Here is a 27141-nt window from a genome sequence, read left to right as displayed (position 1 = left end):
GAACTACCAAGCTTGCGAGCCTCACCTCAAGTATCGAGCACAAACGAATATAAATCTCATGGGCAACTTGGCTATCTACTCTATCCATCACCACCACCCAACATCACCACGGCCTCAACCTACCTTATACCGCCCTACCCAACAACATCCCACCCCTGCATCAAAACCTCCGCCTCAATAACCCCAACCAACCTCCTAAGCACCCCCAAAACCTCCTCATTACAAAAAACCTCCACAAGCCCGTCACAACTCAACCCCCTCAACCGCTCCCTGACAACCCTAACAACAGCGACCTCCCTCTTCCTTCCCCCCTCCCCTCCCTCAAACGGCTCCTCCAACGCCTCCGCCAACGCAGCCTCAAAGTTCTCCCTCACAAGCGGTCCGATCTGTCGTTCTAGAGAAGTGAGGACCTGTCGACGGATCTCGTCTACCAGACGCGCGCGTTCGAGGGACAAGGTCTCGGTGACTGTTTGCGTTACGAGGGCGCGGAGGGCGGCGTGGGGGTGGGTTTCTGGGGTTGTGTTCTTCATGTGGATGTCGCCGTCCATGTCGATGCTGCGGTGCGAGGAACCCGAGGAGGTGGCGGCGGGGGTCTGGGGCAGGATGATGCGCTTGCGGGGTGTGTTGAGGTTACTTTCTGGAGTTTTGAAGTCCTGGCAAGGGCTGCTGCTGCTGCTGCTACTGCTACGTGGTGAAGGCGTCTTGGGGGTTCGTGGACGACGGCATGGCGTTGGTGTTGATGGGCGGGAGGCGACGTGCTCTGCGGGACGGTTATTCTGTTCGGCTTGTAGCTCTGCGAAGATCTCTGCTGAGGAGCGAGGGCGGAGGCTGGGTTTCTTTCCCCGGGTGAGGGTGGAGGTGAAGGGTGGGAGGGCCTTGCGGTGCGTACCTTGGCTCATGTCGATGTAGAATGGGTTTGTCTCTGAGAGGACGGCAGGGAGGTGGGCGGGCGCTGGAGGGTGTTCTGGGTTGGGGTTACTAGAGGGCATGGTAGGCTTATTTGATCTAGATGTTGTGAGTAGTTTTCCTGTCTTGGAAAGGTTCTTGTCATGGTGAGCTCTTTCTGGTGATGATGGAATAGCAAGTGCTGGTGGCCTAATCGCCAGCAAGGTTGATATATGTCGCGAGCTTCGCAGCTGCTGGAATTTGTGAGCCTCGTCGTGGGTCACCGTAGATTCAGAGTATGTCGATAGTCACTACAGTCAAGATGAGGCAGAAACCACGCCAAGAGACAATCACTCGGCGATGAGTGAGCATCCCGGACTCATTAAGCCACTCCAGATCGATCTGTCAAGACATCCACAACACAACCATGGCTGTCCGAGTCGTTCCCAACTAGGGCAACCTGCGCAGCCGAGGGTTCGCGTCACAATTGACAGACAAAACTATGCAATTCTGGACAAAGACACAACGAAACAAAAAGGGCATGCATGTCTTGACTCGTCACAAACCGTTACAACTGTATCGCCAAACGTGCCTTGCGCGCCAACAACGTGCCAATGTGCGCGAGCTGCACGTCCTGCAGACCGACGTGGAGTGCTAGCCCCCCTCTCATCGCCACATCAAAGTTCTCCACGGTAAGCGACGTTAGGGCGCTAGGAGGGGATGTGGGCATGTCAAATTGACAGGCAAACATTGTGGAGGGCCCCTGGAGGGGAGAGCAAACTTCCAGCAAGATGCGGATACAAACAGCCCGTCACATTCGCGCCGTTGGAAAGCATGTGCTTGTGACTGGATGTTGACAGGGGAGGAACAACAAGAGGAGAGGTAAAGGAGGAGGAAAAAGCAATTCTCCTGCAAGAAAAGGGACGAACCGAGACCATGCGAACCACACTCTGCCTCTGTACGGATAGTTGCGCGCAAGTTGAAAGTCTGCCTCTGCCACTCTGCGGCCTGCCAGCGGTGCCAGTAGCCAACTCCAGCTGCAAAAATAGTCCGCTCAAGGTTAAACCCCGCCTTATTTCCTCTCAAGACTCCAAGAGAGGTTTAGCTTCTCGGAGGACAAGAGCTGCAGGGTCCTCTTCCTACCACCTCAGCTCCTCAGACTAAGGCAGCAGGGTAGGTAGTCACGTAGTGTAGGGTTGAGTTGTCATGTACGACGTACTCCGTACGGGATACTGATGTGCGCGTTTGCTGCTCAGAAAGCACAGTACAGCACAGATCCTGCAGGTAGACCGCCCGGGAGGCCCTCCGCGAGTGCGTTGCGCCGGCCGCCGCGATGTGCAGGTCGTGTCTTGGGGAACGGGACGAGCATGCGCGCCGGATCCTTGCTGATTTTCTTGCTGCACTTTTTTCCGTTTTTTCTTCTCGGGGGGTCGGACTGTCGTATGGTTACAAATGAATGCCAACCGTCGTTGCAACTCTGGGTAAGTGATCCGCCGAACACGGAAGATGCTGGTGCTCTTTTCGGGCTCTTGGTATTTCTTCAATCGGCGAACGGTGGAGGGCGAACCGGGACCACCGGACCGCGCAATCTCTTGTCCTTTACGCAAGTGGGGAAAAAAAGGCGAGACACAGAGAGAATTGTATTCCCGAGGGTCCAGGTCCCGTTAGTGTACTCCGTAGACGGCGAGCGGAATTATCGAGATCTGGATGCGGTTGAAGCCCGGGCGGAAAGGGGGTCGGCGGCTGATTGAGGGCCGATGGCAGGACGATACAATCCACATGCGATCCGTTGGTCCGCATGGCGCAAATGTGTCTCGCGGTCGGAGGTCTGCAATGTACCCGCTGGTCGCATGTATCGGATTTATTTGAATCAATCCGGATCAACAGCAAAGTGTCCTCGAAGCGGCAGGCAAGTCGCAGGCCGCAAAGCAGTGAGTCGGGAGGGTTGGAGGGAGGACTTGGCCAGTGGTCTAGACGTCACTCGGTTCGCAGATGCTGCCCGTTGTAGTTGCTGTCACTGCCTCTCAAGTTACAAGTGAGTTGTGAGTTTTGACGTTGTATTCCCTCGGCGGAGAGGTACTGCGCAGAAAGGGAGAGAGTGCGACATGATGTGCAGACGGTGGCTAGGCCCGCGAGATTGGGGGGTTTCATGGTGGACGAAAGCTGGAGAGCTGTGCGTGTAAGTGAGGAGAAGCGAGCACGTAGGCACCGTAGGATGCGCGGGAATGCAGGGAACAGGGCGATCCGTAGCGGCGATCAGCACTGTCAAGTTGTCGACTGTGTTGGAGTCTATGTGATGCTTGCTGTACAAGTGAGTGTGAGTGTTGTTGAAATGCCATGTTGCTTGGGCAGAGATGGGTGTCGGCCAAACGAACAGCAGGGACACTATCATTACCAGAGCAAGTACGGATAGCTTCAGCTCATTGCAAAGTGTTATTGTCGCAAGCTTTCCGTGGCATCTGCGCTTGCACATGTCAACTCCCCATGATCAATGATGATCCATGGAAGATGGTATCCACTGGGATGCCGTCACCACAAGGCCCAAAAGTGACATGCTGCTGACCTGCTCGGTTCGGATAAATTAAGAACAGAAAAAGAAAGGGAGAAAAAAAAAAAAAGAGGAAACAGACAAGGACCAGGAAGAGAGGGAGGGAGGGAGAGAGAGAGAGAGATTGGAGATTGGATGAGATGTTGTTGTCATAATCAAAGATGAAAATGTTACGAGAAGACGGCCACTTTGAAAATTCAACAGCAGCACGGGAACAGTCGGGAGGACCTTGGTCATGTATTTCACCGTACAATTACTGCGGTGACGATACTTGATGACTACTCGCACGCACGTCGCTCGTCCCATTGGCTCCGGTCTGGGCCGAGCGGGTCCTCCCCTGCCCTGGGGCGGTTGGTTCCTGCCTCGTTCGATTCCCCCAGCGGATGGGCTGTTTGTCAATTTTGGCAGCGACGTTCGACACTGCACGAAAATCAGACCACCTGCCTCCACTGCACAGCATTCACCGCACACCGCACACCCCCATCCTCTTCCTACACCCCCTCCCTTCCTCCCTTCTCACCACCAAACAGCAACAATCACAGACCTACAGCCTACGGAGTATACCATCATCAACACTGAACACTCCAATACGCAGTACACCATTGACCATCGACCATCCACCATACCTTGCGGATACTCCATCGTCCACCACCCATCATATCGACACTTCATCTCTCAACCTTGGAACCAACACTCGCCAGTGCTGCATCGGCGCATCGCTACCCCTTCATGTCCCGCCATGCGCCCATTATGCGCTCCATAGACCTCCAACGTGCCATCCCACAACCAAGGAACCCGTCAGACTCAGCCTTAGCGAACTTGGCAGTCTTTCCAGGCCCTCCAGTATTTTCAATCTCTCCATTGGTCTACTTACTCGTGTTGCTGTCTGCCGTGCCTCTTGCGTCGAGTTCCGGCGATGCGTGCGATGCGAGGCAGTGCGAAGCGATTACGGATGACTCGTTGCATTACCACCGCCGTCATCCGTCAGACTTGAATCACCGTTGCCGGAGACCGGCGGGCCCTTGCTATTCCCAGGACATCCAACGCCCTGGACGCGAATCCTGTACGCTTCGGCTCCGTGACTCGGCATCCTCGGGCCTTGACTGAGCAACACCTCGGTCGCAAACGTCCGCTGCTCTCTCAGCTCTGCCAACAGCCAACTCTTGATTTTTCTTGCCTCGCCCAATAGTAGCCGGGCAGTGAGAATATCTACCTTTGCCAGGTATTCACGCAGTAGGCAAAGTATCTTGCTCATTCCGAGTGAAGAATACTGGCAGCCGCAATCAGTGTTGGAGTGCTCGGCAGCATCAGAAGCCGACCACTCGGAACGACTGGGGACTCGGGAGGGACATGACCGCCAGTACAGCGCAAATCATCGACGTGTCTCTTGCCTCTTGGGTCGAGTGGCCGGCACGCCTCGAGGCATGGCGATGCGCCCGACAAAAGCTTCGAATCCTTCTCCTTCCCCCTCCTTGTTCGAGGGCTGACGAGACCGGCGACACGGCATGCCAGGGAAGTGGAATCCAGCTACCTACCTGCCACTACCTACGTACCTATTCGTATGGATACCTACATTAGGTGTCGGGCTGTTAGTGCCATAGGGGCCAAGTCTCACTCAGTGTGGGTGGGAGGGACCCTGGAGATCTCGATCGTCTTCTGCCTGCCGCGGGCCACCTGTCAAACGGTCACCCACAGGAACAGGAACGAGAGGCAACGGCCGCCAGGAGGTAGCGACAGCTTCAACAGACTGTCGTCTACGATGTAGTCACAGACCCCCGAGGTCCTGTCTTGACCGTCGACAAGATAGCGAGCAACGACGTCAGCCATGATCCCATCAGTAGTCTAGGGAGCAGCACTGTCCAGGATGTCGTTATGCACGTCAGGAAAATAACATTTCTACTACGTAGCTGCCTGCTTGTTTTGCCTGCCTGGATACACGATAATCGTCAATGGCCTCAAAAGCTCCAACAAGATCTACCTTTTCCATCCAATCTGTCAGTCTGGACCGGCCCCATGCGCCGTTTACGTCCAATTAGGTAATGCCAGACGTCCAAGTTTGAACTCGAACAGCTTCACGACTCGACACCTCGCAGTCTCACACGCCCCCCCTTCCTACCGTAAGGTCTTAGCTCCTCCCCATCTCGGTCAAGATGGACGAGATCTTGGTTTTGCGCCCATGGTTCTTTGAGCTTTGGAGTCTTGGGCGCATTTTGTGACAGGCTTGGGTTCCTCTGGGAAGGCCGGGGGCCACGGGGAAGGGGGGGGGGGGGGTTTCCTGATTCAGATGCATTCCCACATCCATCGCACGAGATGGAAGGCACGTTGGGCACCACAACCAAGGTTGAGATATCCGATTTCCGAGGTTTTTTTCTTTGGTCTTGCTTTTGGATGAATCGCCAAAAGATTTGAACCGCAAACATATCGTCAGGTTGCATGCAAGATGATGATGACGGGTGTCCTAGTCAAAAGTAGACCAGATCGCGATGAAGGAAAAAAAAAAAAAAAAAAAAAAAAAGGCGCGCTCGCTTCCGATGAGATGCGCCCCCCAATGGCCCCCGAATGGCCCCCCAATGGCCTCATGGAAACGGTTTCCTCCCCTCAATCTCGCAGTACCTTGTAAATCCATAGTAGGCAGTTTAGTCAAGATGGGCCTTCCGGTCCGCAGAGTTGACGACGGGCTGCGGATAGGCAAGTGCCGCCAAGGTCCCGAGGTGCCCCTCCATCGTTCTATTCTCTTTCCATTTCGTCGTGTGTTGACAGTTTTCCCCCTTCCGGGATTTGACGCCAAAATACACAGTACACGCCCACGCCCACGCCCACGCCCACGCCCACGCCCACGCCCACGCCCACGCCCACGCCCCCCCGAGTCTCGGGCACCCACCCCCCTAGACCTTGTCAGCCGCTCTTTTGCTTTTTCCCGCCTAGCTTGGTCTGGAATTAGGCGTGGCAGCAGCAGCAGCAAGTATCGAGTACCTCTTCCTGAATCTCTCCCTCTCAACCAAGTCCGAGGTTTAATACCAGTAAGTATTAGGTATCATCTTCGTTTCGTTTCGCGGACTCGACAGGACAGACTATGAACCTTTCTGCAGAGGACCGCTGTGTTTATGGACTACCTACTCGTGTATAGATTCAGTGCAGGTCTTGCATACAACGCTCTAACATATGCAGCATACGCAGTAGTGTCATAAGGGAGTGAGAAGAAGAGAGAGAGAATCCGGTGCAGGGTGAAGGACTCAAGAAAAGTATGTGTGTACCATGTACCCGTACCCTGTACCGTACAGATGGACCCTCCTTGGTGCATGTGTCAAAGAGACTCCCCACAGCACCTCTCATGTCAATCATCAGTCTTTCCCACCGTCGGATCCGTCCGCCCGTACCATTCACACACTCTGTCGCCTACCGAGTACGCAGTATTGTCGACTCTGTATCCATACCGAGAGTCGTCCAAGTACTTTGGTCACATTTTCCTTTGGTCAACCACCCCGTGCTCGTATGACGAGCCCGTCCATCGCCAGTTTTGCTCGCCGTTCCAACCCGCGCCCGCCTTACCATCACGCCCCCCAATGATCCATTCCTCCAAGTCCACCCTACCCGCATCCCAGCATTCGGACCTCAACCCCGGCTCATGGCCGATTTTCTTGGCCATTGACTCTCTTTACGTCTCTTTACGCCTACGCAGCACCCATGCTTCACCATGTTCTGTTTTACTCGCCTTCTAGTATATAGCTTTGCCGTCCGTCTTGTTGTCTCCCCACCTGTCCACTCTCGAACCATCAGCCTCATCTAAAGTAACATCATACCTTACTCCGTACAGTACCTTACCAATATTGTCTTCTCTCGCCATCGGCATCTCAACACACCCACAAACACACACACACACACACATATCTCAACACCGGCCCCTCGTCAACTCACTTCCCGAGTAACGCCACCAGCACCTCGCATCTTCAATCAACGACAATTCCTCCAGACCGGTCCATCGTCAGATTCCCCCCTCACCTCCCACACCCCAGTCAACCTACCCCTCCATGAATCGCACCATGGCTCAACAACAGTCCTTTGACTATTATCAAGTACCTCCGATGCCTCAATCAATGGTATGTAGTCTTTTCTTTCCTCCCCTTTAAACCAACCTGTCATTCCCGACTTACACACGACGACTTGACCCAATTGGCATCAAGTCTCTCTCACACCTGCATAACCGACACTTCTTCCCTCTGCATCAGCACCCAACTAACACTGCATCTCCAACAGAGCCCACCGGAGCTGTCTCCGCTCTCCTTCTACGACACCCAAGCCGACTTCAGCGCAGACTCGGCCCCGTCCCGCGGCTCCCCCGTCTCCCCCGTCTTCCCGACCTCCTCCTTCCAGCTCCCCACCGGCGGCGACTGGCCCGCCTACTTTGAGAAGCCCGCCCTCTCCCCGGACCTCGACGTCTTTTACGGCGAATCCTTTGGCAGCCCAATGTCCTTCCTCTCCCCCCAGAACCTTACCCTCAGCCCCAGCGCCAACCCGTCCGACCTCATGTCCGACGCCGTCGCCTTTGGCCGCGAGGGCATCAACGACACGCAGCCCCTCTTCCAGACCCTCGACGCGCCCGCCCGGCCGCAGCCTCAACCTCAACCTCAAACCCAGCAGCCCGCAAAGTCGCCCCGTCTCGCCCGGACGACATCCGCACCCTCCTCTCGTCCTCAACAACAGCCGCAACAGCGCCAACAGCAACAAACACAAACACAACCACAACAGCGAACCTCCCCGCGCACCAACGACCTCAAACGAAAATCCTCCGCCTCCTCCGCCTCCTCACGCTCCGCCTCCCCCGAACCCCCCGCCCGCCGCACAAAACACTCGGAACCCTCCAAGAACCCGCACAACATGATTGAGAAGCGCTACCGCGTCAACATCAACGAGAAAATCATCGCCCTCCGCGACGCGGTCCCCTCGCTGCGGTGCGTCGTCCAGCACACCGAAAACCCGCACGCCGCCGCCGCCGCCGCCGCCGAGAGCGACGAGGCGATTGACGTCGTCGAGGAGTTGGGCGGGTTGATGCCCGCGCGCAAGCTGAACAAGGCGACGATCCTGAGCAAGGCGACCGAGTATATCGCGCACCTGGAGAAGAAGAATTCGCAGCTGTGGAAGGAGAATGAGGCGTTGGAGAAGAGGCTTGCGGAGGCGCAGCAGTGGCAGCGGGCGCAGGCCGAGGGACCTTTCTGGTCTTGATGGGTTGGGTGTTGTCCTTGCGCATAGTATCGAATAAGACGAATCAGAGCAAAAAGAGAGAGGAAGAGATGGAGTGCATCATAGAAGGGTGTTTACAAAAATTCAACCATTGGGTAGATGGAAAGAAAGGGGGGAAAGGCGCGAGGTTTTCCGGCAGTTGACACTGTTTTTGACGACTTTGGAATTCTCTTTTCTTACAAGGGCGTTCTTTTACGGTACCGGGCGGGGGGACTCGTTGGGAAGAAAGGAGGGAAACTCCATCATTTTTGAAATGTATACCACAGGGATGATTCCATCATCAAAGAAGGCGTTTTACGGGTTGTTTGAGTAGGGACATTTGAAGAGGGTTTTTGGCGAGGTTTACCTGTCAAAGAAGAGACTATTGCTTTACCTTGGGTGGAAGATTCAGAGGTATTATCTAGGAAAGGTGACCTTTGGTTTACCGAAACTCTCCGCTTTCTTGCTTCGCATGAAAGATGCGAATAATGAAGAGATATTTTGAACTACATTACATGCTTTGGGGGCAGCTGTTTGTGAGGTCGAGGCAGCTCGAACCCTCAGTTACCATTATCTCAGTTGGTGCTGTCAGCTGTGCAGTGACTTGTATTTGCGTGTACAAATCCTCTGAATCCAATAAAAGCTGCAACAGTCTTGGTCCCTTTGGTGACCCTTTCAGTGATCTCAATACCTCGAGCCCTTTATCCCCTTAGAGGTTCCATCAGCACCATTGATAAAGCTCTGACCCTCCCCGTGGCCAACTCTTCAAGGGCGAGCGACACTGTCGAGACATCTTCAGTGTCCCGTGTTCTCCCAGCAGCCCCATCTCCGAGAACCGGCAAACTCGGGCGGCCCAAGGGAAAAAAAAATTACGCCTCCAACGCCCCGACACGCAGCCCGCCTCACCCTAGCGCGTGTGACAGTCCACCACTAGCGGAACCGAAGACGTCGGCCGAGGCGCGATCCTTCGGCTCCGGGGTGTCTTTTCGGAACCCGTGGTCCGGCGTGCACTACCTAGAAGTAGCGTCCGCCGCTGCGAGCAGGGAAGCCAGTCGAGTGATCTGATGTGAAAGGGCTATCCCGACGTGAAGTAAATGGATAGGGTTGATCCGTCTGTTGAATCACGGGGGCAGATACCTCCAGTCACCAAAGATCGTTGGCTAGACTGCATATCTGAGGTAAGGGCAGCGGTGTTTGCTATAACTGTTTTCATAGCTGTGACGGCCACGTAGAGCGTTACTAGTGAATGGGAATGGACTCGAGAAAAGTTTTGTGAGATTAGTTGTAGACGTCGGTTACATCTTGAACAGCGTGATTTGGAGCCAAAGTGAAACAGAGAGAGAGGGACTTATGCAGGATAGTGTGAATGGGCCTTTGCAGTCTGAGCACCATCAGCAAAGGTCCATAATCTGGGCCACTGGTGTTCAACAGATTATGAAAACTAGTCATATATAAGAGCATACTACATAATGCCGGCTATCGGGGCCTGAGAAGAAGTGCGAGTCAGAGAGAGCAGGGCCTGTGACTACACGTGAGTTGAAAGCAGGAGGATGGCTGGACCATGTTACGAAGATCTACTGTAATAATGCCGCTGAGTATTTCCTAGGGAGATCAGTTTTGAAGCGAGCGGTAGAGTATTGTCATCCATTTAAATGCATACTAACCGACGATTGAGTTGACCTGCTCAGGAGCGCTGTGCGAGAGTCAACGTCATCCATCCACAATGGTAAACCGTAACAATACTCTTGTCCGAAGAAAGAGGGTCTGCCCATTCGAAGCGTTCAAATTTTTTTGTGATTTTGTTCCGTTTCTTACGGCTTTGAGATAATTCAAGTTTGTGCGTGATGTTCAAAGCAGCACGAGTAGAATCATTGTTGGCGTGTTCTCCTTTGTCCATTGTTTGGATGACTGGTTTCGCAGACAGCTTTCTCTCGCTGATTCTGGGTGAACCCGAACACCGGTATGATAATCAAAGATGAACCATCGTGACTGTCACAAAGCCGGTGGTAAACCAAACATGTATAAGAGAATGCGACCCAAGACGTGGGAAGCAGCTGTAAGGTTCATAGCCATCAGCGAAGACATAAACACACACACCACACCATACCACACCCACACAGACAAGGATCAACGCAACTACACACGCTTGAGACCAAGACGCGAAATGGACCCTCCTCCCAGACGTCTCAGACTCGTTCCCAAGGTCACCTTCATTCTTTCATCCATCGCCATACACTATCAGGTCGTCAAATTCGTTTACAACAACCATACACCACATGATCTCCTGAACCCGTCCCTAATCTTCGTTCTACCATGTACGATATTCATCATCAGTCGTGGTCTTGGGGTTCTGAGACACCACGCGTTCATAATTGCTTTAAGAAGGGAATTCGGGGTGATTGGTCTGTGGTTATTCTACTTTTTACCAGTCCTCATCCAAATTATCCTGTGGCTGAGGTTAGCACAATGGGTCACTGCGACAGTTCCATGGCTGATAATATCGGCATTCAGGCTGTCCCCCATCGTTGTACTGTTGATTCTCGCCGTCCAGCTGTGGAGGAGGACAAGCAGACAGACCCAGCAGTTCCCTGCGCGCGAGCATCGGCTCGTGGCGCAGCGGGTAGATGAGTTAGCCGATGGGCCTATTCACGTCCCGATGCAGGAGTTGAATGACAATTGGATATTCTGAGACGCTGTTTGATCGTAGAAGACTGAGTTGCCGTGGGGGAGACGTTTCTCATACTACAGATTTGAGACATGATACCACCAAGTTTGTGTTAATTCTAGCGAGGTTGTTTTGCTGCAAAGGATTAGTCTGATTCATTTCCCCCCTTGTGAACAACTTTCTCCTGACGCGGACTGCTGTAACGCAGCGTTGAATTCAAAGCCAGATATTCATACAGACTTCCCGTGGCGGTCGACGGAGAGAACCAGACAACAGTCGATTTGGGTGTGGATTTCGCATGACGTCTAGAAGCCCAGTCTCGAACATCATCTGGCGACGGACCAGCTGTCGGAAATCCACGACGTAACTACGTACTGCGCATCTGACCCATCCTAATCAGAACCATGTAGCCAGTGATCGATCAGTGGCACTCGACTAAGTAAGCGCCCAAGTGCTGATGGACCCCGTATCGATAGTGTGAATAATGAAGTAGCGGTCACGCTCACTATCCAGCGAGCTTATCTCTCAGGTTCGCATCAAATTGAACTCTCGGTCTCTGAAGACTCCGTGAGATAGCGATAGGGCAGCAGCCGTGGTCCTTGGGCTTGGTCTCGCAGCACCCGAAGCCTAGTTTGTGAAGCGGCAAAACTTGGTGCTTACCGTACTTAACTAGTCGTTGCATGTATCAACGTCACCTCAAGAGAGCACCAATTGATGTATCGTACATAAGCATTTTGGCTGACATCCGGGTTGTCGTAGGGCAATTCCTGCGCTCAGGCATGCATGACAGCTGGCGCGAGACCGAACATTGAGTCGTGTAGATCGGCCCCAGGCTGCGAATTTCTGTACAACCCGTGGCGAGGCTATTTGGACATCTTCCAATCACCGGCCACGCCCACAGCTACATAAAGACGTTCTAGAGGTGACAAAAAGTTGCGCTTGCCCACAGTGCCCCTTGACAGAAAGTGCATCCAGAAACAGGCCCTGCAAGGAATGAATAGTTGGATTCTTTCCAGACCGGCCACCGCTGCAAGTATGAAAGGATAGAATGCTCGATTTACAAGAGGTTCGTTCAAATGTGGCATGGTTCAGCAAGCCTCGTCTTGGCCCGTCAACTAAGCCTGAGGTCCCTGGTTCGTACATCAGAAAGCATTTTCAAGTTGAAGAAGCGAGATGAGCGTTCATGCCACAAGAGAACATAATGATCACATCTGAACCCACGCCGATGCCCTACACAGTTTACCTCTGGTCGTTGCTCTTACACTAAACCTAATGGATAGACCATGGGCTAAACATTCCTCAAGCGGGTATGTATTTCCGCCATGCACCAGGTAAACCCCACCTTGTGTGAAACTCTTTTTCGACAACGCTCACCAGTCCTTAGCAGAGACATGTGTAACAAAGCGCACAATCGCAGGTATCACGCACGAAAAGGGATCTTTTGACACTGGTTCGAACAAAGCTCCGCCTGGGTGGCAGATGAAAGGACGGCTTGCAAAACCGATGGGGAGTTCGAGATACGCACTCCGTACATGAATAGATTGCTGAGGGGCTCTAGTCAGCGTACGAGTACACAGAATTCCTTTCCCTGATCCCGGTGGAAAATATCCTTCCCCCTAGTTGTTCGGATTCGGGGTCTGCTTGTCGCAAGTCGCCCAGTTGCAGCCCTTGGGGTCCTTCCTTCCGTCTCGTGGGTCGCACTGGCTAGGACACCAGGCGTTTTGATAGGTAACGCCATTGGGCTTCTCGTAAGGGTTGCAGTGGAATCCGCCCTGTGTGCATGTGCTGCCGGGGTTCCCGACGCCGTATGCAGAGACCTATGCTGTCGTCAGTAGGTCGTCATACTCGTGATAGAGCTCATGAAGCATACTTACCATGCTGAAAGACAGAGCAGTGGTGACGAGAAGGTTGTTCAGTTGCATGGTGGAGGAGGAATATTTACGAAGAAGGAGTCAACAGTACTGATAGCGAGCGTAATGTCAACGGCAAAGCGAAGATGAGCTGGAAGTGAGAATGATTGTACAGTGACGCAGTCAGCGAGAGACACGGCTTTTGTAGAGAGTTAGAGAAGCATTGAAGACGGCCAGCCCGAGGGTTTACGGAAGTATAATAAGTTGCATTTGTTTAGCATCATCTGATTCCTGATAAATTGCGCATGAACTTTCTCGGCCTGGTCGACCAAAGCTTCCTGTTCATTTGAGGCATACCCATATGCTCGATACTTCATCGAGTCGGAGTCATACAAACGGCTTAAGCATGTGAGAAATTTCAACTGAATCGCGCAAAGCGGACACCGTCTAAATTGCCGTGAAGAGAGTCTTTCGAAGGGAATATCTCCGTCAGAATACTAAAGGAAGATATTAATAAATGCGGGCGCGGTAGGTGGCGCAAGTATCCATTGCTCCCTAGGAATGAACAACACTTTCCCAAATGTAGTTCCAGAGATTGATTCCAAGCTGAGAGAACATGGCTAGCGTGTCACATCAACCCGGTTGTTGATCAGAGGACCCCATTGTCATGGGCCACGCACAGAGAAGCCAAGACGGCAATCAGGCTCGTCCGTATCCCGCCCGTCGCTAACGACAGAGGCCACCTTGGTCTAAGGTAAGTTCAAGTCCCGATCTAGAAACCCGAGCCTCGGCAGATCGTTGAGGGGTAAGGAACATACCGACTCCTGGTCAAAGACAAAATAAGATATCTTTACCTTGACCCGTTCTCACATCACCACACCCGCATCGAAATATCCACAGATTTTGACCCGACGCCCTGCGGCTTCATGATGGAACTCCCACAATCAATCAATTTGACGAGCATTCTCGTTTCTGTACTCATATTGGCAGCAACGTTTTGCTTCAAATGCGTCATCGACAGTCACCGGGCGCGTTTGTCTGACATCCCGGGTCCTTGGATTGCTCGGTACACAAACCTGTACGCGGTCTATTTAGCCTGGCGTACCGAACGGGGTTCATCGAAACTAAACATCTTGGACGATCTCCGAGACACATATGGCGATGTGATTCGCCTAGGACCTCGCTCGGTTACCGTGTTCGATCCTTTCGCCGTGCCAGTCATTTATGGTGTTCGATCTCGGCTCAACAAGGTTGATAAAGTCAACAATTGTATTGTTGGAAGAATTTGGAATTCTGATGCTAATGACTGCGAGTCTTTCAGGGTGAAGCATACATACCTTTCCGTCAATCCGGGGTGACGACAAGTCTCCTTAGTATTCAAGAGGAGACGATTCACTCACGATATCGGCGCCTGGTATCGAATGCTTATTCGATGACGTCGTTGAAAGCTTATGAGCCTTATGTTGATGAGCTCATCTCCAAGTTCATAAAAGTTTGTGAGGAACACGCTGAGAAGAAGCAGGTGCTGAATTTGAGCCGCTGGTGCTACAACTGTCAGCCCAATCCCTCTGTTTTCACTTGTTGAAGCTGAAAGGCTGACTCCAGTACGCGAATAGACTGCTTCGACGTCGTTGCGAAACTGTCTCTGGGCAAACCTCTCGGCTTTCTCGATGGATATGACACGTATGGTCTGTATGAAAAAGTCAAGCGATTTGGGGCATACGTCGCCATCGTCTCCCAAATGCCCTGGCTGCACAAGGTCGTCCAAGAACACTTCGTGATGAGGCGCTCGAGGCCATCGCCATTTCTCAAAGTTGTGTCCGAGACTGTCAACGAACGTGTCTACCAAGGCAAATCTGATACCCGACCGGACCTGTTGTCTTACTTCGTCTCCACGCATGAGCAACAGCCTCAGCTCATGACAACCAAGCAGGTCGCAATATCGGCCTCAGGGAACCTGATTGCCGGCAGTCTTAGCCCCGGGAAGACTTTCCACGAGATGTGCAAGTACCTGGCAAGCAACCCAGCCTCACAGGACAAGTTGTACGCGGAACTGAAAGAAGGTGGATGCGGATCGTTTCCGACTTTTGACGAAGTTCAGGAACTGCCGTACCTATTGGGTGTTGTCAAAGAAGCCTTACGTCTTCACAGCTCTGCCTCGTTCAATCTGCAGCGAGTCACTTCTTCGGCGGGTTTGCGGCTACCCAATGGCGTGTTTATTCCAGGACACATCAATATCGGCTGTCCAGCTTCTCAAATCAACCGGGACCGCCATGTGTTTGGTCAGGATGCCGATGTATACATCCCAGAAAGATGGATGAAGAGAACGGCGGAGACTGACGAGGAATATCTCGAAAGAAAGGGTTTTATGGAGAAGACGGAGCTCACTTTTGGGCAGGGATCGCGGACGTGCATTGGCAAGAATATATTTGCCTTGGAGGTGTACAAAGTCGTGGCTACCTTAGTGAGCCTCTACAAGGTGCGCACCGTCACTTACTTCTGGCTCTTGTAACATCTTCTGATATTGTGTTTTTGAAGTTTGAGAAAGTTGGAGGTCCAGGAGGCGAGGTCACCGTAAGATTGGCTCGCAGAGTTCAATGAACACGATGATCAGAAGAAGTAAATCCGGATGAAGTGGGCTTCGTTCTTCTGATCGTAATCGCCCCTGAACAGGGGCATATCAATGACTATGAGCTGGGTTACATTTATTCATGTTTTCAGCAATCGGAACCTTGAGGCGGTCTACTAGCTGCCATATTACACTGCCTGAATAGGCGAACCTCGTTCTCCGCGAAGGCCCCAACAATGGAGTGCATAACGCCATGGTTGTTGAAGAGAACGAGGTCACCCTCCTCCCAATCATGAGGATACACGTATTGCGGGCTGATTGCTGGTCGTTGCAGTCTGTAAATCAACTCTCTGACCTCTTTCAAGTCCTCCATTACCGTTCCATCCTTAAGATGGATCCTGCGCGCTGGCGTCGGGTACACCATCATAGCAAACTTTCCCGTTACCGGATTCTTCCATGCCATAGGGTATCTCCTGATCTTTTCCTCCTCAATCTCTGGGAGCTGGTCTTCAGACAGCTCTAGACCTTCTGAGAAAAGACCTAGGCCATTTGACCTCGCCTTCGCCTTGCTCATCCAGATGTACGGGTGTGGGCTGTACTCGATCGTGCTGGTCTTGACAAACTCCTGATCCTCCTCCGATAGTAATTCAAACATGCGGTATCCACTGATGAAAGCTGTCGTTCCCAAAGGTACTTCTAGCTCGTCTCCAGTCCCATCGTCGTAGCGACAGATCTGCCGCCGCCCCTTAGGTACCCTGCAAGCAAACAGCGATGTGACGAGAGGCGGGTCCAGGTTGTACATGGCCGAGTCAATGTGCCATCGGTAAAAGTGGGTATAGTCGTAGTCCTCAGCTTCCGGAACAGGATGCTTATGAAAGGTCTTGTGGTGAGGGTGGGTGAGCTTGAGATTCTCCAGTCCTTCGAACTCGACTACTGCGCCGTGGCCGATGACTTGCACTTGCGGCTGAGATGGCAGGGTGGTCAGATCCTTGTGGAGGACGCTGCGTTTGTCGATGCGGGAACCATGGCTGTATGTACTTGCTTCAGGGTCGAATAGGCGGGTGAGTTCGTATTGGGCTTTTGGTGAGAGGTTGTGCTGGCCTTTGATCAGGACAACGTTGTTGTTATAGAGAGCTTCTCTAATAACTTGAAAACTTTCATCTACGCATATGGTTAGCTTGATGAGTGTGTTTGCTTCTGGACACATATACTTACCATCGATGTGTTCGAGATCAATCCCCGAAAGTTCGGCTCCGAAATCGACAGCTGATTTCTCAAACGGCTTGGGAAGAGGGGAAATCTCAACTCCAACGGCTGCCATGATGAAAGTCAGGAAAAAGTAAGCGATGATTCGGGTTCGAGGAGTTGAGTTGAATATTCCCTGAAAGAGGGACACTTGGACTTCATCACCGTATATATATCAACCGAAACAAGCTTTCAGAGATGCATTTGGCTACTGCGGGCGAGTTGCACAAACTGGCCCGCCTCTCTGTGTGCCCGGAGATAATCGACGGGAACAGTGTTTGGACCATTCCTGTGACGTGCGGGTGACATGAAGGACTCGCCCGCATGCATCTCATTGCTTGGCCAATGAGAGACTGTGACAATACGATTACTACGCGTCACTGCGTGTTACATGACAGGAGAAGGACAGAACTGGCGATGCGGAAGAGCGTGTTCAACTCACCCGCTCCAAATTGGCAGAAAGTTTAAAGTCGTCGATGTAAAGGTAAGACTGGTTGGCTATAAGTTCATGCGGCTACCCGGGCTCATGAACAGTTCATCAACCAACAGACTCAATCAATTCTATTCTTTAGCCCTGTCAACTTCATCGTGTTGATCATACAGTTACAATGGGCAGCCTCACTTCCCCATCTCAAGGACTCTCCTTCAGGGAGCTCCCGACCTCCCTTCGTGAGTCTTCTTTGATTGGGGCCGAAGTTCACCTGCCCTCATCAATGGATGTCCTGGACGTAGACGCTTTGTCAGAAAAAGACCTCGAAACCTTCAGAAGAGCCCTGTTCGAAAACCAGGTCGTGGTCATCAAGAACCAGACGGGCATCGCGCCTGAGACTCTGCCTAAGCTGACCAAAGTCTTCGACCCGACTGCGACTGATATTCATTCTGCTGGCGAGAAGGCCGTTAGTGACCCCAGGAATATTCTTTCGGCATACAAAGCAGGAAGAATTCCAAGAGCACCGCAAGTGGGCATCATCGGCAGCGGCAAGTTTAAGAACTATGAAGGAGTTGAAGAGTTGGAGGTAATTCATCTGGTATGTCTGAAGCCTACCGTTGATCAGCTGATTAATTGAAATTTCGAAACCGCAAGCCATTGGCGATCTGAGCTAATAAAACCGGCCAGGATCATACTCTGTTCCATGAGAAGCCTCTGTCGGAGGAGGAGCTAAGCAATGGATATTCCCGACCATACCGGTGGCACATGGACACTCCCTTCTACCAGCGTTTGCCTGGCGAAGTCACCATCCTTCACGCGGTTAAGGTGCCGAACCTGCCTGATCAGAAACTCAAATTTCCAGACGGGAAAGAAAAGAGCATTGCTGCTGGATCCACAGCCTGTAAGTCTAGTGCTAAAATTCGCACTCTGAAGACGCATGATTGACCTTCCGTCAGTCTTCTCCGGGGCCCGGGCATTTCAATTGCTTACCCCGGCTGAGCAAGAGTTTGCTCTGAACACGACTGTAACATACGCTCCTCAAGCCTATGAATATATCAGACAATGCAAAGCGACGGAAGACGGATTGTCAATCCCAACAATGGGGAAAGAGGTTCCCATAGAGCAACTCTCTGAATGGTCTTGGGAAAATGTTGCTGAACATCCCGTAAGTCACTCAGTTCCATCTGGATTCTTCTCAATGTTGTACTGACAAGCCTCAGATGGTCTGGCGCAACCCGTTGAACCCCGACCGACCATTTCTCCAGGTTCATGGTTGCTGCGTATTCAAACTGACAACTCGGGATCCGGCGACGGGCGAAGTATCAGTCGTAGATGATGTCGCCAAAGTCCGCGAGATCGTCTACGGCTTCCAGAAGAGAATCTGGGCGGCAGAGAATATCTACGCTCACCGGTGGGAGGAAGGTGATGTCGTGATCTTTCACAATCGCGGCGTCATGCACAGCATCACGGGACAATTGTCTCAGTATAAGGAGGACGAGGAAAAGAAGAGACTGATGTGGCAGTGTACGATGACTAGTGGCACGGCGCCGCAGCCATTCAGAAAACAGCCCGGGGTTGTTGAGACTGGGTTCGCCAAGGCGGCATGAGCGACAGGATTATAGCTAGTCTGTACCCCACTAATTCAAGTCATAATAACTTGGTGTGTCTTTGATCGATTCAATCCTCTTCAAGAGCATCTATTTCTCCTTTCAATTTGAGATTGTCTCCCCTGAATAGAGCCGGTTCCCGGCGTCTACGGTCAACCTTCAGATCAAACACGTCTAGGCGTTGATACCCGCCAACCACATCGTGGTACTGCTTTCCCTCAACACAATCCCCAACATCTAAGTCTGCATACAAGATGCCTTCTTCGTGTTGCAAGAATTCTGACGGGGTTTCTCGGAGAGTTCCTTCTTCAATTGTAAACCCCGGCAATAATGCGCCTGTTGAGTCCAAGAACATGGTCGCGCCCCGTGGCGAATCTCTCAGCGCCTGGGAGACCACGTCTTCTTGTCTCGCCCCCGAAGAGACAGACTCAATTGCATCCTCGCCCAGGACTCCTGAGCAGAGAACACCAAAGCTTTTAGCCTCAAAGCAGTGTGCAGCCGCCCTCGTCCTGTTGGCAGCAACATTGTCGTAGTTGGCCCATTTAGCCACGCTTGATCCCACTCGAGAGCTTGTCTCCTTGGATTTCGGAACTCTCGTCGGCCATATCGCAGGCCATGTGGAGATGTGAATCTGCTCTCCCTGCGCCATGAGCGCATACCTCGCAAGCGGGTTTGTGTTCTCCCCGCAAATGAGATTCCCAATCTTCCCAAATCGCGTCTCTGCGACGCGCAGGCCGTAGCCATCTCCGGGCGCCCACGTCAACTTTTCGAAAAATGTTGGCATGAGTTTTCGGTGATGGACTAGGATCTCTCCGTCAGTACCGATGATGATGTTAGTATTAAAAAGCGTCGCGCTGCTGTAGCGAGCCTTTTCAGAAATGCCGACGCTAAGCAGTACATTGAGCTTCTTTGCCGTGGAGCGGAGAGCGTCTACCTCTTCGCCGTCGATGTGGACGGATTCCTGCACCATGGACTGGAAGAGGTCATGGTTCTCAAAGGGGGCGCGCAGGGAGGACCAGATCGGGAACGCTGGGATGTAGGTCTCTGGGAAGACAACGAGGTTTGCTTTGTTCCTGGATGCTTGGTCAATGAGGGAGATGGCCTTTTCGGTTGTGCGTCGCGCGGAGAGGAAAATAGGCGAGACGTGGCAGGCGGCAACTCGGATTGAGGTGAACATAGTCGCGGGGGAAAGCTGAGCTCGCGCAGGCTGGTCTAGAATGGTCAAGACACCGCACACCGAATTGTTGGCTCAATCAAATGCGACGCTACTAAGATACCTGATGATGGACGACGCTTGATTTTATTTAATGGCTCCAATTCGGTTGGCACGAGAAGTTGGAATGATGTGTCTATCTGTCGGGGCTTTTTCTGTTGCCGGCGGACCACAGATCCTTGTTCCGCTTTACTGATCTCACGCAACTAACTACACTCTTTAATAGTTGCATCTACCAATACCATCACGGCGTTCCCAAGCACAGCAGTTTTATAGGCCAATGCAACAACATCTCATCATTTGTTCTTTATCATTGGAAACATTCACGCGTGTCCCAATGTCCTCAATCATGCCAACTCACACTCGATCAAGCTCTCTACGCCTTCACCCGCTGACCAAATCTTGGCAATATTGAGACCAGCAGGTTCCAGAAGCTTGCGCCATTGCTCTTCTGTTCGCTCCCTGGAACTAAAGAGTGTCATCATCATCATATCCAGCGCCGTGGCCTGCCAACCAGCCCCCGTCGAGGGAATCGCATTCTCATTAATGAGGAGCTTGCTGTGACCCGGTTTCATTGCCGCAGTGACGCGCGACAAGATGCTCCTGCAAACATCATCCGTCCAGTCGTGTAAAACAGAGTGCATATAATAGGCTCTTGCGCCTTTGACGAGCTGCTCTGTGTGGAAATCGTACGACATGGGCTCAATCTTAGGGTCGACCTTCTGAACCTGAGATAGTACGTATTCAAGATCTTGGAGGACGTGTCGGCCCGGAGCAGTGAGATGCTTTCGACAGAATTCGTCTAGATCGTGGCCGATGCTACCGCCAATGTCGACCAGAAAAGCCGCCTCTGATGAACTGTCTGCGCCTTTGACAAGGCGCTCTGAAACAGGGACAAATCCATCATCCATCCAGGAAGGGCGTCCTTGCCTGTATCCGGCCATATGGTTCTGGAATTCTCCGGCGGGATGATTGGTCATCATATGCTTGAAGAAGTTGTTATCTTTACCGATGACATCCTTCATTGGCCCCTCTCTAGGGTCCGGCGAGATGGACCAGTCGTGCTTCTTGAGGTAGAGGGGGAAATTCGAGAACGTCGGCCAGCAACTTTCGACGCTAAGTGATGTGGCAGGATGGTCAGTCCATAGAAACGGTAGCACAACGAAGGAAAAGTGACTTGAAATAATCTTACAGACAAGGATATCCGCCGGCTATGATCGGTAAACTCAGCGACTTGGTGAAGTTTGTGCCGTCGTACTCATCCGGGCCAACTTCCTTGAGGTATCCCATTGAGCAGAGATGACACAGTGTGCGAGAAAGGACATCGATATCAAGAGCTTCGCCTAGATGATCCACGGTCTTCGGACCAGGGTTTTGGGCCAGGTACTGAAACAGGCCCGACTCAATGCCAATCGCAATGACGAAGGTCACAGCAGGCTGGATAAAACAACCAACGTGAGGGATGTTCTCAATTATTCTATGGGTATTTAGACTTCCTCGCGATTCCGATTTCAACTTTAGAAGTCTGTGATCAAACTAGGATTCATACACAAGCCGTCAGTCTTGGCACTACCTATCCATGGAACTGCCCTTTACGTTCTGAACCAGCCAATGCCGATTTTCACTAATATTGGAATCTCCATCTAGGGTCCTTGTCACCGGGCCAATCCTCCAAGTCCCCAATTGCTTGAACTTCCGGTGCAATAGCCTCGCGTCTCTTATTCTCACCCTTCAACACAAAGTATAAGATACCACAGACGATGATATTCGCCAAAAGATACCCCAAAGCGAAAGAGTGGCCGACAATGTACCTCGGACCATCATTGGCACGATACAACTGTGTTCCCAACACGGCTCCCAAATTTCCAATGGTGATTTGCATTGCGTTGCCTACAGCACGCTTGGTCTGCCCAGAGACATTGATGGCCGGCCACGAGAGGACGAGAGCGGTGGCGGGGTAGATTCCCGCAGCTGCGAAGAAGGTTCCGAGATACGAGACGCCAGGCTTCCCCGCGGGGTCGGAGTTGGCTAAAAGAATGATGTAACCAATCGCCGCGACCGTGGATGATCCCATGATGAAGAAGGCACGGCGGCCGGTGCGTTCGGAGTAAATCGCGACGGTCAATGTTGTGACAAAGGCGACGGCGTAAGGAGGGATAGTGAGCAGTTGGGCGACGGCCGCGGTGTACCCGAGGTTCTTAATGATGGTAGGCTAGGCGAAGTCAGTGAGATGGTCCACTAAGTTTGTGAGAGTAACTCACAATGAACAAAGAAAACGTGTATAGCGGCAAGCTCATGGTGTGGAAACCAAGACCGTACAACCAGCACTTTGGGTCCTTGATAGCATCCATCACATTACTCCACGAGAACTTCTCGTTATGCGTGGCATCGCTGTCGGAAGCTAATCTGGCCCTGATAAAGCGGCGCTCCTTTTCAGAAACAAATTTGGCCGTGTCGGGGTAGTTTTGGATGAACCAGTATGCGCCGACAGCAATGACCACGGTTGCGATACCCTCCTATCAGATTGTCAGGCAACGTTTCTTGATTTTCGATGGGAAGGTCACAAACCAAGATAAAGATCCATCTCCAGCCATTGTCCCATACAACTCTCATGTGTCCGATTCCCCATGCTAGGATACCGCCGAACGCACCGGCAAGAGAGGCAGCGCTGAAGAAGAGGGAAATGCGGAACTGTCTCTCGCGACGCTTATACCTGAGGAAGTTCAGGTCAGAACTATGCCATCCTTAAGCTCCTGGCCCATTGGAACCTACCACATCGAGAAGTAGTATACCACTCCAGGAAAGAGACCGCTCTCAGTGACACCGAGGAAGAAGCGGGCGACAAAGAATCCGGCCATATTAGTGACGATTCCCATGAGCGTCGCGACAATGCCCCATGCGATAGTCAGTGTCGGAAGCCAAAAGCGTGGAGTGGTCCTTTTCAAGATGATGTTGCATGGAATCTGGAACGTTTAGCATTGCACGAACACATGTCTCTTCGGAACATTGTTGTGGAAGCACTTACTTCAAAGAGAACATAACCGATAAAGTATAGAGTTAGACCAGTCAAATACTGGTTACCACCTGCCAAGTATCAGCTACACCGGTTCGGTCTTGACTGAGTCTGTCTGGTTGAAGAAGCATACTCATGTTGAGATCGGTAGTAAGGCCTTCAATTCGAGCATTGCCAACTACGTAGATATTAGTAGATTGTCTCGCAGCAGGGTTTTCTGGAGAATCTCACCATTAGATCGGTCGAGGAATGAGAGAAGGTACAAAATGCCCACCGCCGGCAGAAGCTTGAGATCAAGCTTCCTCAACAGCGACTTCTCATTGACTACATCCTGCTCAAGCTCAACTTCGGACGGGCTATCCGTCCCGCTGATATCATTCGCCGGCATATCTAGCGCCTTCTCGGGCGGAGGATTCTTTGGCGCGCTCATCGTAGGTTGCTGATATTGTGAATTCTCAGATTCTCTCCCTAGCGCTTGTGGCTATTTTGTTTGCCTCAATGTTGGAAGAAGGTGAGGTCCCAACTTCACTCGGTACCAGAAACACCCGCGCTTGTCCGGCTGAAGTCGAGTTTCTAAGGTCGTTTGCGTGTTTGGAAAAGAAACTCTGCGGCCACGCGCACGGCTTATCAATGCGGACCCCAAAAGACCCGGACCAAGCTGTCGGAGCAGACCTCTGCACGAGGAAAAATGAGATTGGCGAGTAGATTGCTCGAGTGGGCTGGTTTCCTTTCCATCTCCGGGAGTATTGCCTCGTTTAGAGCTTTCAGCTACTTGTCGTCCATTTTGACAGCAGTTTCTGAGTGTCGTTTTCCCAGGGCCCGCATGGCATCATCAGTCAATGATGACATTTTCCCGGGGCACCATTCCTGTAATTGCGTAGATGCCGTTGCAGGTCACCACTGCCGGGTGGATGGCGCCAGTGGAGGTGGATGGTGAAATTCGTTTGCAAGTTGTGTGATTGGCTCATTTGAATCACCTCATGTTGAAGTCGATGGCGACATCGCCGACTGGGTCTTTTTGCTTTCTCCAACGGCCCCCAATATGGCAAGTGTGTAATCAGTACCTTGAGCATTTCCTTTTTAAAGTGCCTTGGCGCTGCTTGGCAACTTTAGAAATGAACCCCCCACGGCCCGTCGATTCAGCTAAAAAAAATCTTGTTTCTCCGCGCATCTAACGCTAGACCGCGGCTTGCATCTGCGGTTTCGGGCGATTATTCGATAATGGCGACTTCCATCCGACCTTACGGTGCCGATCGGTCGGCAATACGGCTCCGCTCAAGAATCCGTCGTTCCACTTTTTCTCCGATTCCCGATCTCGGCCCTTTCCGATAGCAGTCGGCGGATGGTTGCGACCTCGCAGACGGAATCGGAAGTAGTCTCACTTCTTTTCAACAGATCCGATTCTTTTCGTTTGAGCTGCCTGTAATCCTTTTGAAGGTGACTGTCTAGAATCAGCTCCTGCCAACCAGCTAGTGGCTGAAGTGATTGCTCAAGTCTCTCAGCGATGGTTTCTGAGGTCAGTATTAGAAAGGCATAGGTCACAGAATGGCACTGGAAAAGTTTCCCAACTCGAGTCTATTTTGCTGCCTACTATACAGTATCCTTTTTTTTTTCCTTTTTCTGTTGTTCCTTTTCTATATCCAAACGAATGACTGTTCCGAAAAATCGAGCTAAGAAAAAGTGCATACCAAAAGAGTGTTCTATCCATGACCAACCAGAAAAACCATTCATTCATTCACAAGCGTCTGTTGTACCCCATTCACCCAAAGATCGAAGTCCCAAGAGGGGGATTGTCGAGTTTTCCGTTCCGATGTATACAAAGCAGAAGTCGTCGTGGCCAACCACGCTATGAGAGAGAGTAGAAGAGTAAAGCACTACCTTCTGAGCCAACTCGCCGATTCGAGCCGCGTCAAGCGAAGGCACGCCGTGGAATGTATCGTGATGCTATGCACGTGTGTGCATTTAGCAGCCAATGTCGAAGGCGACGAAGGTCTGACCGTTGGTAGGAGCGGGCAGGCTGGAAGCCGGGACGTTGAAGAGGCGGCACTGGACCGGCTCGTTGGCGGAGGGCTTGCCGAACTCGATGGCCTGGCATCCAGTGGTCTGCTTGCAGAGAGCCAAGCAGGCGTCCTGGGTGGTGATGTCCTCACGGCTCAGGAGAGGGGTGGGGCTGCTGGTCGCGGGGCCGGCGGGGGCGGCGCCGCAGACGTTGGCACGCTTCTTGGGCTGCTGGCTACCGTTGCTGTTGTTGCTGCCAGTGTTGGCGTTGCCGGTGTTGGCACCTGTGTTGGAGCCTGTGTTGCCGTTGTTGGCGCCGGTGTTGGTCTGGGTAGGAGCAACGGTGGGGACGCTGGTGCAAGCCTTGTCAAAGACCATCAAGTTGGTGTTGGACTGCTTGGGAACCTGAGAAGCCGGGACGGCGTAGAGGTAGCAGAGAGGGGTGGTGCCGGAGGGGGGAAGGCCGAAGACGAAGGACTGGCAGCCAGAGTCGGCCTCGCAAAGCTTCTGGCAGGCGTCCGCGGTGGCGGCGGCGGGCTGGGAGCGGGGCTCGACACTGGCGGTGGTAGGGCCGGAGGGGGCGGAGTTGCAGACATCGCGGATGGCGAGGGGACCGGCCTGAGCGGCGGCGGCGAAGGCAATGATGGTGGCGATGGTGAACTGCATTTTGATTGTTGGGGGTGGTTGGTAGTGGTTCTTGAAAAAGAAGTGTGAAGACTGAAGTGTAGTAGAGCGAAAGTGGTGCTGAGAAAGCGAAAGATGGAAGAGTGAGAGATGCTTGAGAGTGATTGAAGATTGAACTGGTTGTTGGTGGTGAGGAGAAAGAGAAAGGTTTTGATTTGGACGGGACAAAGGTCTTCTTTCATGGTCAAGTTGAGCTCTGCGTTTCGAAGGCTTCTCAACTCCCTTTCCTGAGCCTGACTAGACACTCGACTGACGATCTACGATAGACTGGGTACGTCAATGGAGAGTCTTACGACGCATTGCACGAGCGTCTTACACAGCCAGTCTCCGGAACGCGTGGTGGGTGAAAGTTGATGATCGACGTCCCGGATGTCACTCTGTCGACGTTGATGCCCTCGTCATCGCCGGGCTGGGTCCAAGGAACGGCCTTCGAGAACCAGTGAGAAGGTCTCTTGCCGTCCCATGTTCGCTTCGCTAACAGACTTTGGCAGTATGTTTGGCCATACCACAGCCTCATGAGATGGCAGGTTTAACCCGCGATGTGGGCGAACAACCTGGACGTTTCAAACCGTTCGTCCGAGGCATCTTCATGCGATCGAAACTCTCCTATTGTCCCTACTGGCTGGATGTTCCCAAGTTGAGAGCTGATGTAGAGACAACAAGGTCTCCTACGCTTGGACCCTGCGACGGCTGAGGCTTGATGAGCCGGGGCGAGACCGAGGTCGGCGCCTCCTTGGAACTTTTCGGGACTCCTTGAGGCTCTTTGGGACACACTCAAGAGTCTCGAGCTTCATGAGCAGACAGGCGCTCGGGAAAGTAGCAGAGAGGGGGATTCCCGATAACGTAACAAGCGAGCGTTCCATCATGCACAGTCACAGATCTGACGTTACGGTTCACAAGCCACTCCCGACGTGGGGAACACCAAAAAGCTTCGATGCCAAGCATGAGGCTTAATGCCCAAAGAAGCTAGAAAATAATAAGCCCTGCCGGGCTGCCGTCAACGGGGCGCTGCAACACAACTGGCAAACTGCGTACGTACCAGATGGCAACACCCAGATAGGTAACAACATGGCCGGGGATGTGCAAAGAAAGGACGTGGATACCCCTGCATCACATCTGCCCAAGCTTTGCGGTTCCCGACGCTCTAAATCCCCCACATTCCAGAAGAGTGCCATTCCGGGAAGCCGATTCAGGGGGTGACGGTGCGGGTTCAGGGG

At 52.4% G+C, this 27141-nt stretch overlaps 10 protein-coding genes across 10 annotated transcripts; 4 read left to right on the top strand and 6 right to left on the bottom strand.

Moving 5' to 3' along the window:
• Positions 1–134: 134 nt before the first annotated feature.
• On the bottom strand, positions 135–989 carry CTAM01_16346 (uncharacterized protein; the record flags this gene model as incomplete). Its single annotated transcript, XM_060532339.1, has 1 exon — positions 135–989. The coding sequence occupies one exon, from the start codon at positions 987–989 to the stop codon at positions 135–137; it is 855 nt and encodes a 284-aa protein (XP_060373088.1).
• A 1925-nt stretch (positions 990–2914) lies between these two features.
• On the bottom strand, positions 2915–3439 carry CTAM01_16345 (uncharacterized protein; the record flags this gene model as incomplete). The annotated part of the gene is made up of 2 exons (XM_060532338.1): positions 2915–3344; positions 3405–3439. The coding sequence occupies 2 exons, from the start codon at positions 3437–3439 to the stop codon at positions 2915–2917; spliced, it is 465 nt and encodes a 154-aa protein (XP_060373087.1).
• A 4034-nt stretch (positions 3440–7473) lies between these two features.
• CTAM01_16344 (helix-loop-helix DNA-binding domain-containing protein) lies at positions 7474–8653 on the top strand (the record flags this gene model as incomplete). The annotated part of the gene is made up of 2 exons (XM_060532337.1): positions 7474–7530; positions 7688–8653. The coding sequence occupies 2 exons, from the start codon at positions 7474–7476 to the stop codon at positions 8651–8653; spliced, it is 1023 nt and encodes a 340-aa protein (XP_060373086.1).
• Positions 8654–10814: 2161 nt separating this feature from the next.
• On the top strand, positions 10815–11617 carry CTAM01_16343 (uncharacterized protein; the record flags this gene model as incomplete). The annotated part of the gene is made up of 3 exons (XM_060532336.1): positions 10815–11014; positions 11080–11274; positions 11521–11617. 3 exons carry the CDS (start codon positions 10815–10817, stop codon positions 11615–11617), a joined length of 492 nt encoding a protein of 163 aa, XP_060373085.1.
• Positions 11618–12931: 1314 nt separating this feature from the next.
• Positions 12932–13237, bottom strand: CTAM01_16342 (uncharacterized protein; the record flags this gene model as incomplete). The annotated part of the gene is made up of 2 exons (XM_060532335.1): positions 12932–13132; positions 13190–13237. 2 exons carry the CDS (start codon positions 13235–13237, stop codon positions 12932–12934), a joined length of 249 nt encoding a protein of 82 aa, XP_060373084.1.
• An 857-nt stretch (positions 13238–14094) lies between these two features.
• On the top strand, positions 14095–15677 carry CTAM01_16341 (benzoate 4-monooxygenase cytochrome P450; the record flags this gene model as incomplete). Its single annotated transcript, XM_060532334.1, has 3 exons — positions 14095–14415; positions 14487–14718; positions 14782–15677. The coding sequence occupies 3 exons, from the start codon at positions 14095–14097 to the stop codon at positions 15675–15677; spliced, it is 1449 nt and encodes a 482-aa protein (XP_060373083.1).
• A 98-nt stretch (positions 15678–15775) lies between these two features.
• On the bottom strand, positions 15776–17055 carry CTAM01_16340 (TfdA family Taurine catabolism dioxygenase TauD; the record flags this gene model as incomplete). The annotated part of the gene is made up of 3 exons (XM_060532333.1): positions 15776–15852; positions 15927–16895; positions 16950–17055. 3 exons carry the CDS (start codon positions 17053–17055, stop codon positions 15776–15778), a joined length of 1152 nt encoding a protein of 383 aa, XP_060373082.1.
• Positions 17056–17587: 532 nt separating this feature from the next.
• CTAM01_16339 (TfdA family Taurine catabolism dioxygenase TauD) lies at positions 17588–19016 on the top strand (the record flags this gene model as incomplete). Its single annotated transcript, XM_060532332.1, has 4 exons — positions 17588–18007; positions 18097–18310; positions 18366–18574; positions 18630–19016. The coding sequence occupies 4 exons, from the start codon at positions 17588–17590 to the stop codon at positions 19014–19016; spliced, it is 1230 nt and encodes a 409-aa protein (XP_060373081.1).
• A 70-nt stretch (positions 19017–19086) lies between these two features.
• On the bottom strand, positions 19087–23672 carry CTAM01_16338 (major facilitator superfamily transporter; the record flags this gene model as incomplete). The annotated part of the gene is made up of 9 exons (XM_060532331.1): positions 19087–20228; positions 20591–21345; positions 21422–21666; positions 22124–22441; positions 22491–22745; positions 22834–22942; positions 23002–23192; positions 23255–23313; positions 23474–23672. 9 exons carry the CDS (start codon positions 23670–23672, stop codon positions 19087–19089), a joined length of 3273 nt encoding a protein of 1090 aa, XP_060373080.1.
• Positions 23673–25204: 1532 nt separating this feature from the next.
• Positions 25205–25906, bottom strand: CTAM01_16337 (uncharacterized protein; the record flags this gene model as incomplete). The annotated part of the gene is made up of 1 exon (XM_060532330.1): positions 25205–25906. One exon carries the CDS (start codon positions 25904–25906, stop codon positions 25205–25207), a length of 702 nt encoding a protein of 233 aa, XP_060373079.1.
• Between the last annotated feature and the right edge of the window lie 1235 nt (positions 25907–27141).

This window comes from Colletotrichum tamarilloi (genome assembly GCF_030869305.1).
Source record: "Colletotrichum tamarilloi strain Tom-12 chromosome Unknown Scaffold_214.1, whole genome shotgun sequence".
NCBI classification, from domain to species: Eukaryota; Fungi; Ascomycota; class Sordariomycetes; order Glomerellales; family Glomerellaceae; genus Colletotrichum; species Colletotrichum tamarilloi.
Note: the sequence above shows the minus strand (reverse complement) of the source record. Positions and strands in the feature narration are given on the sequence as shown.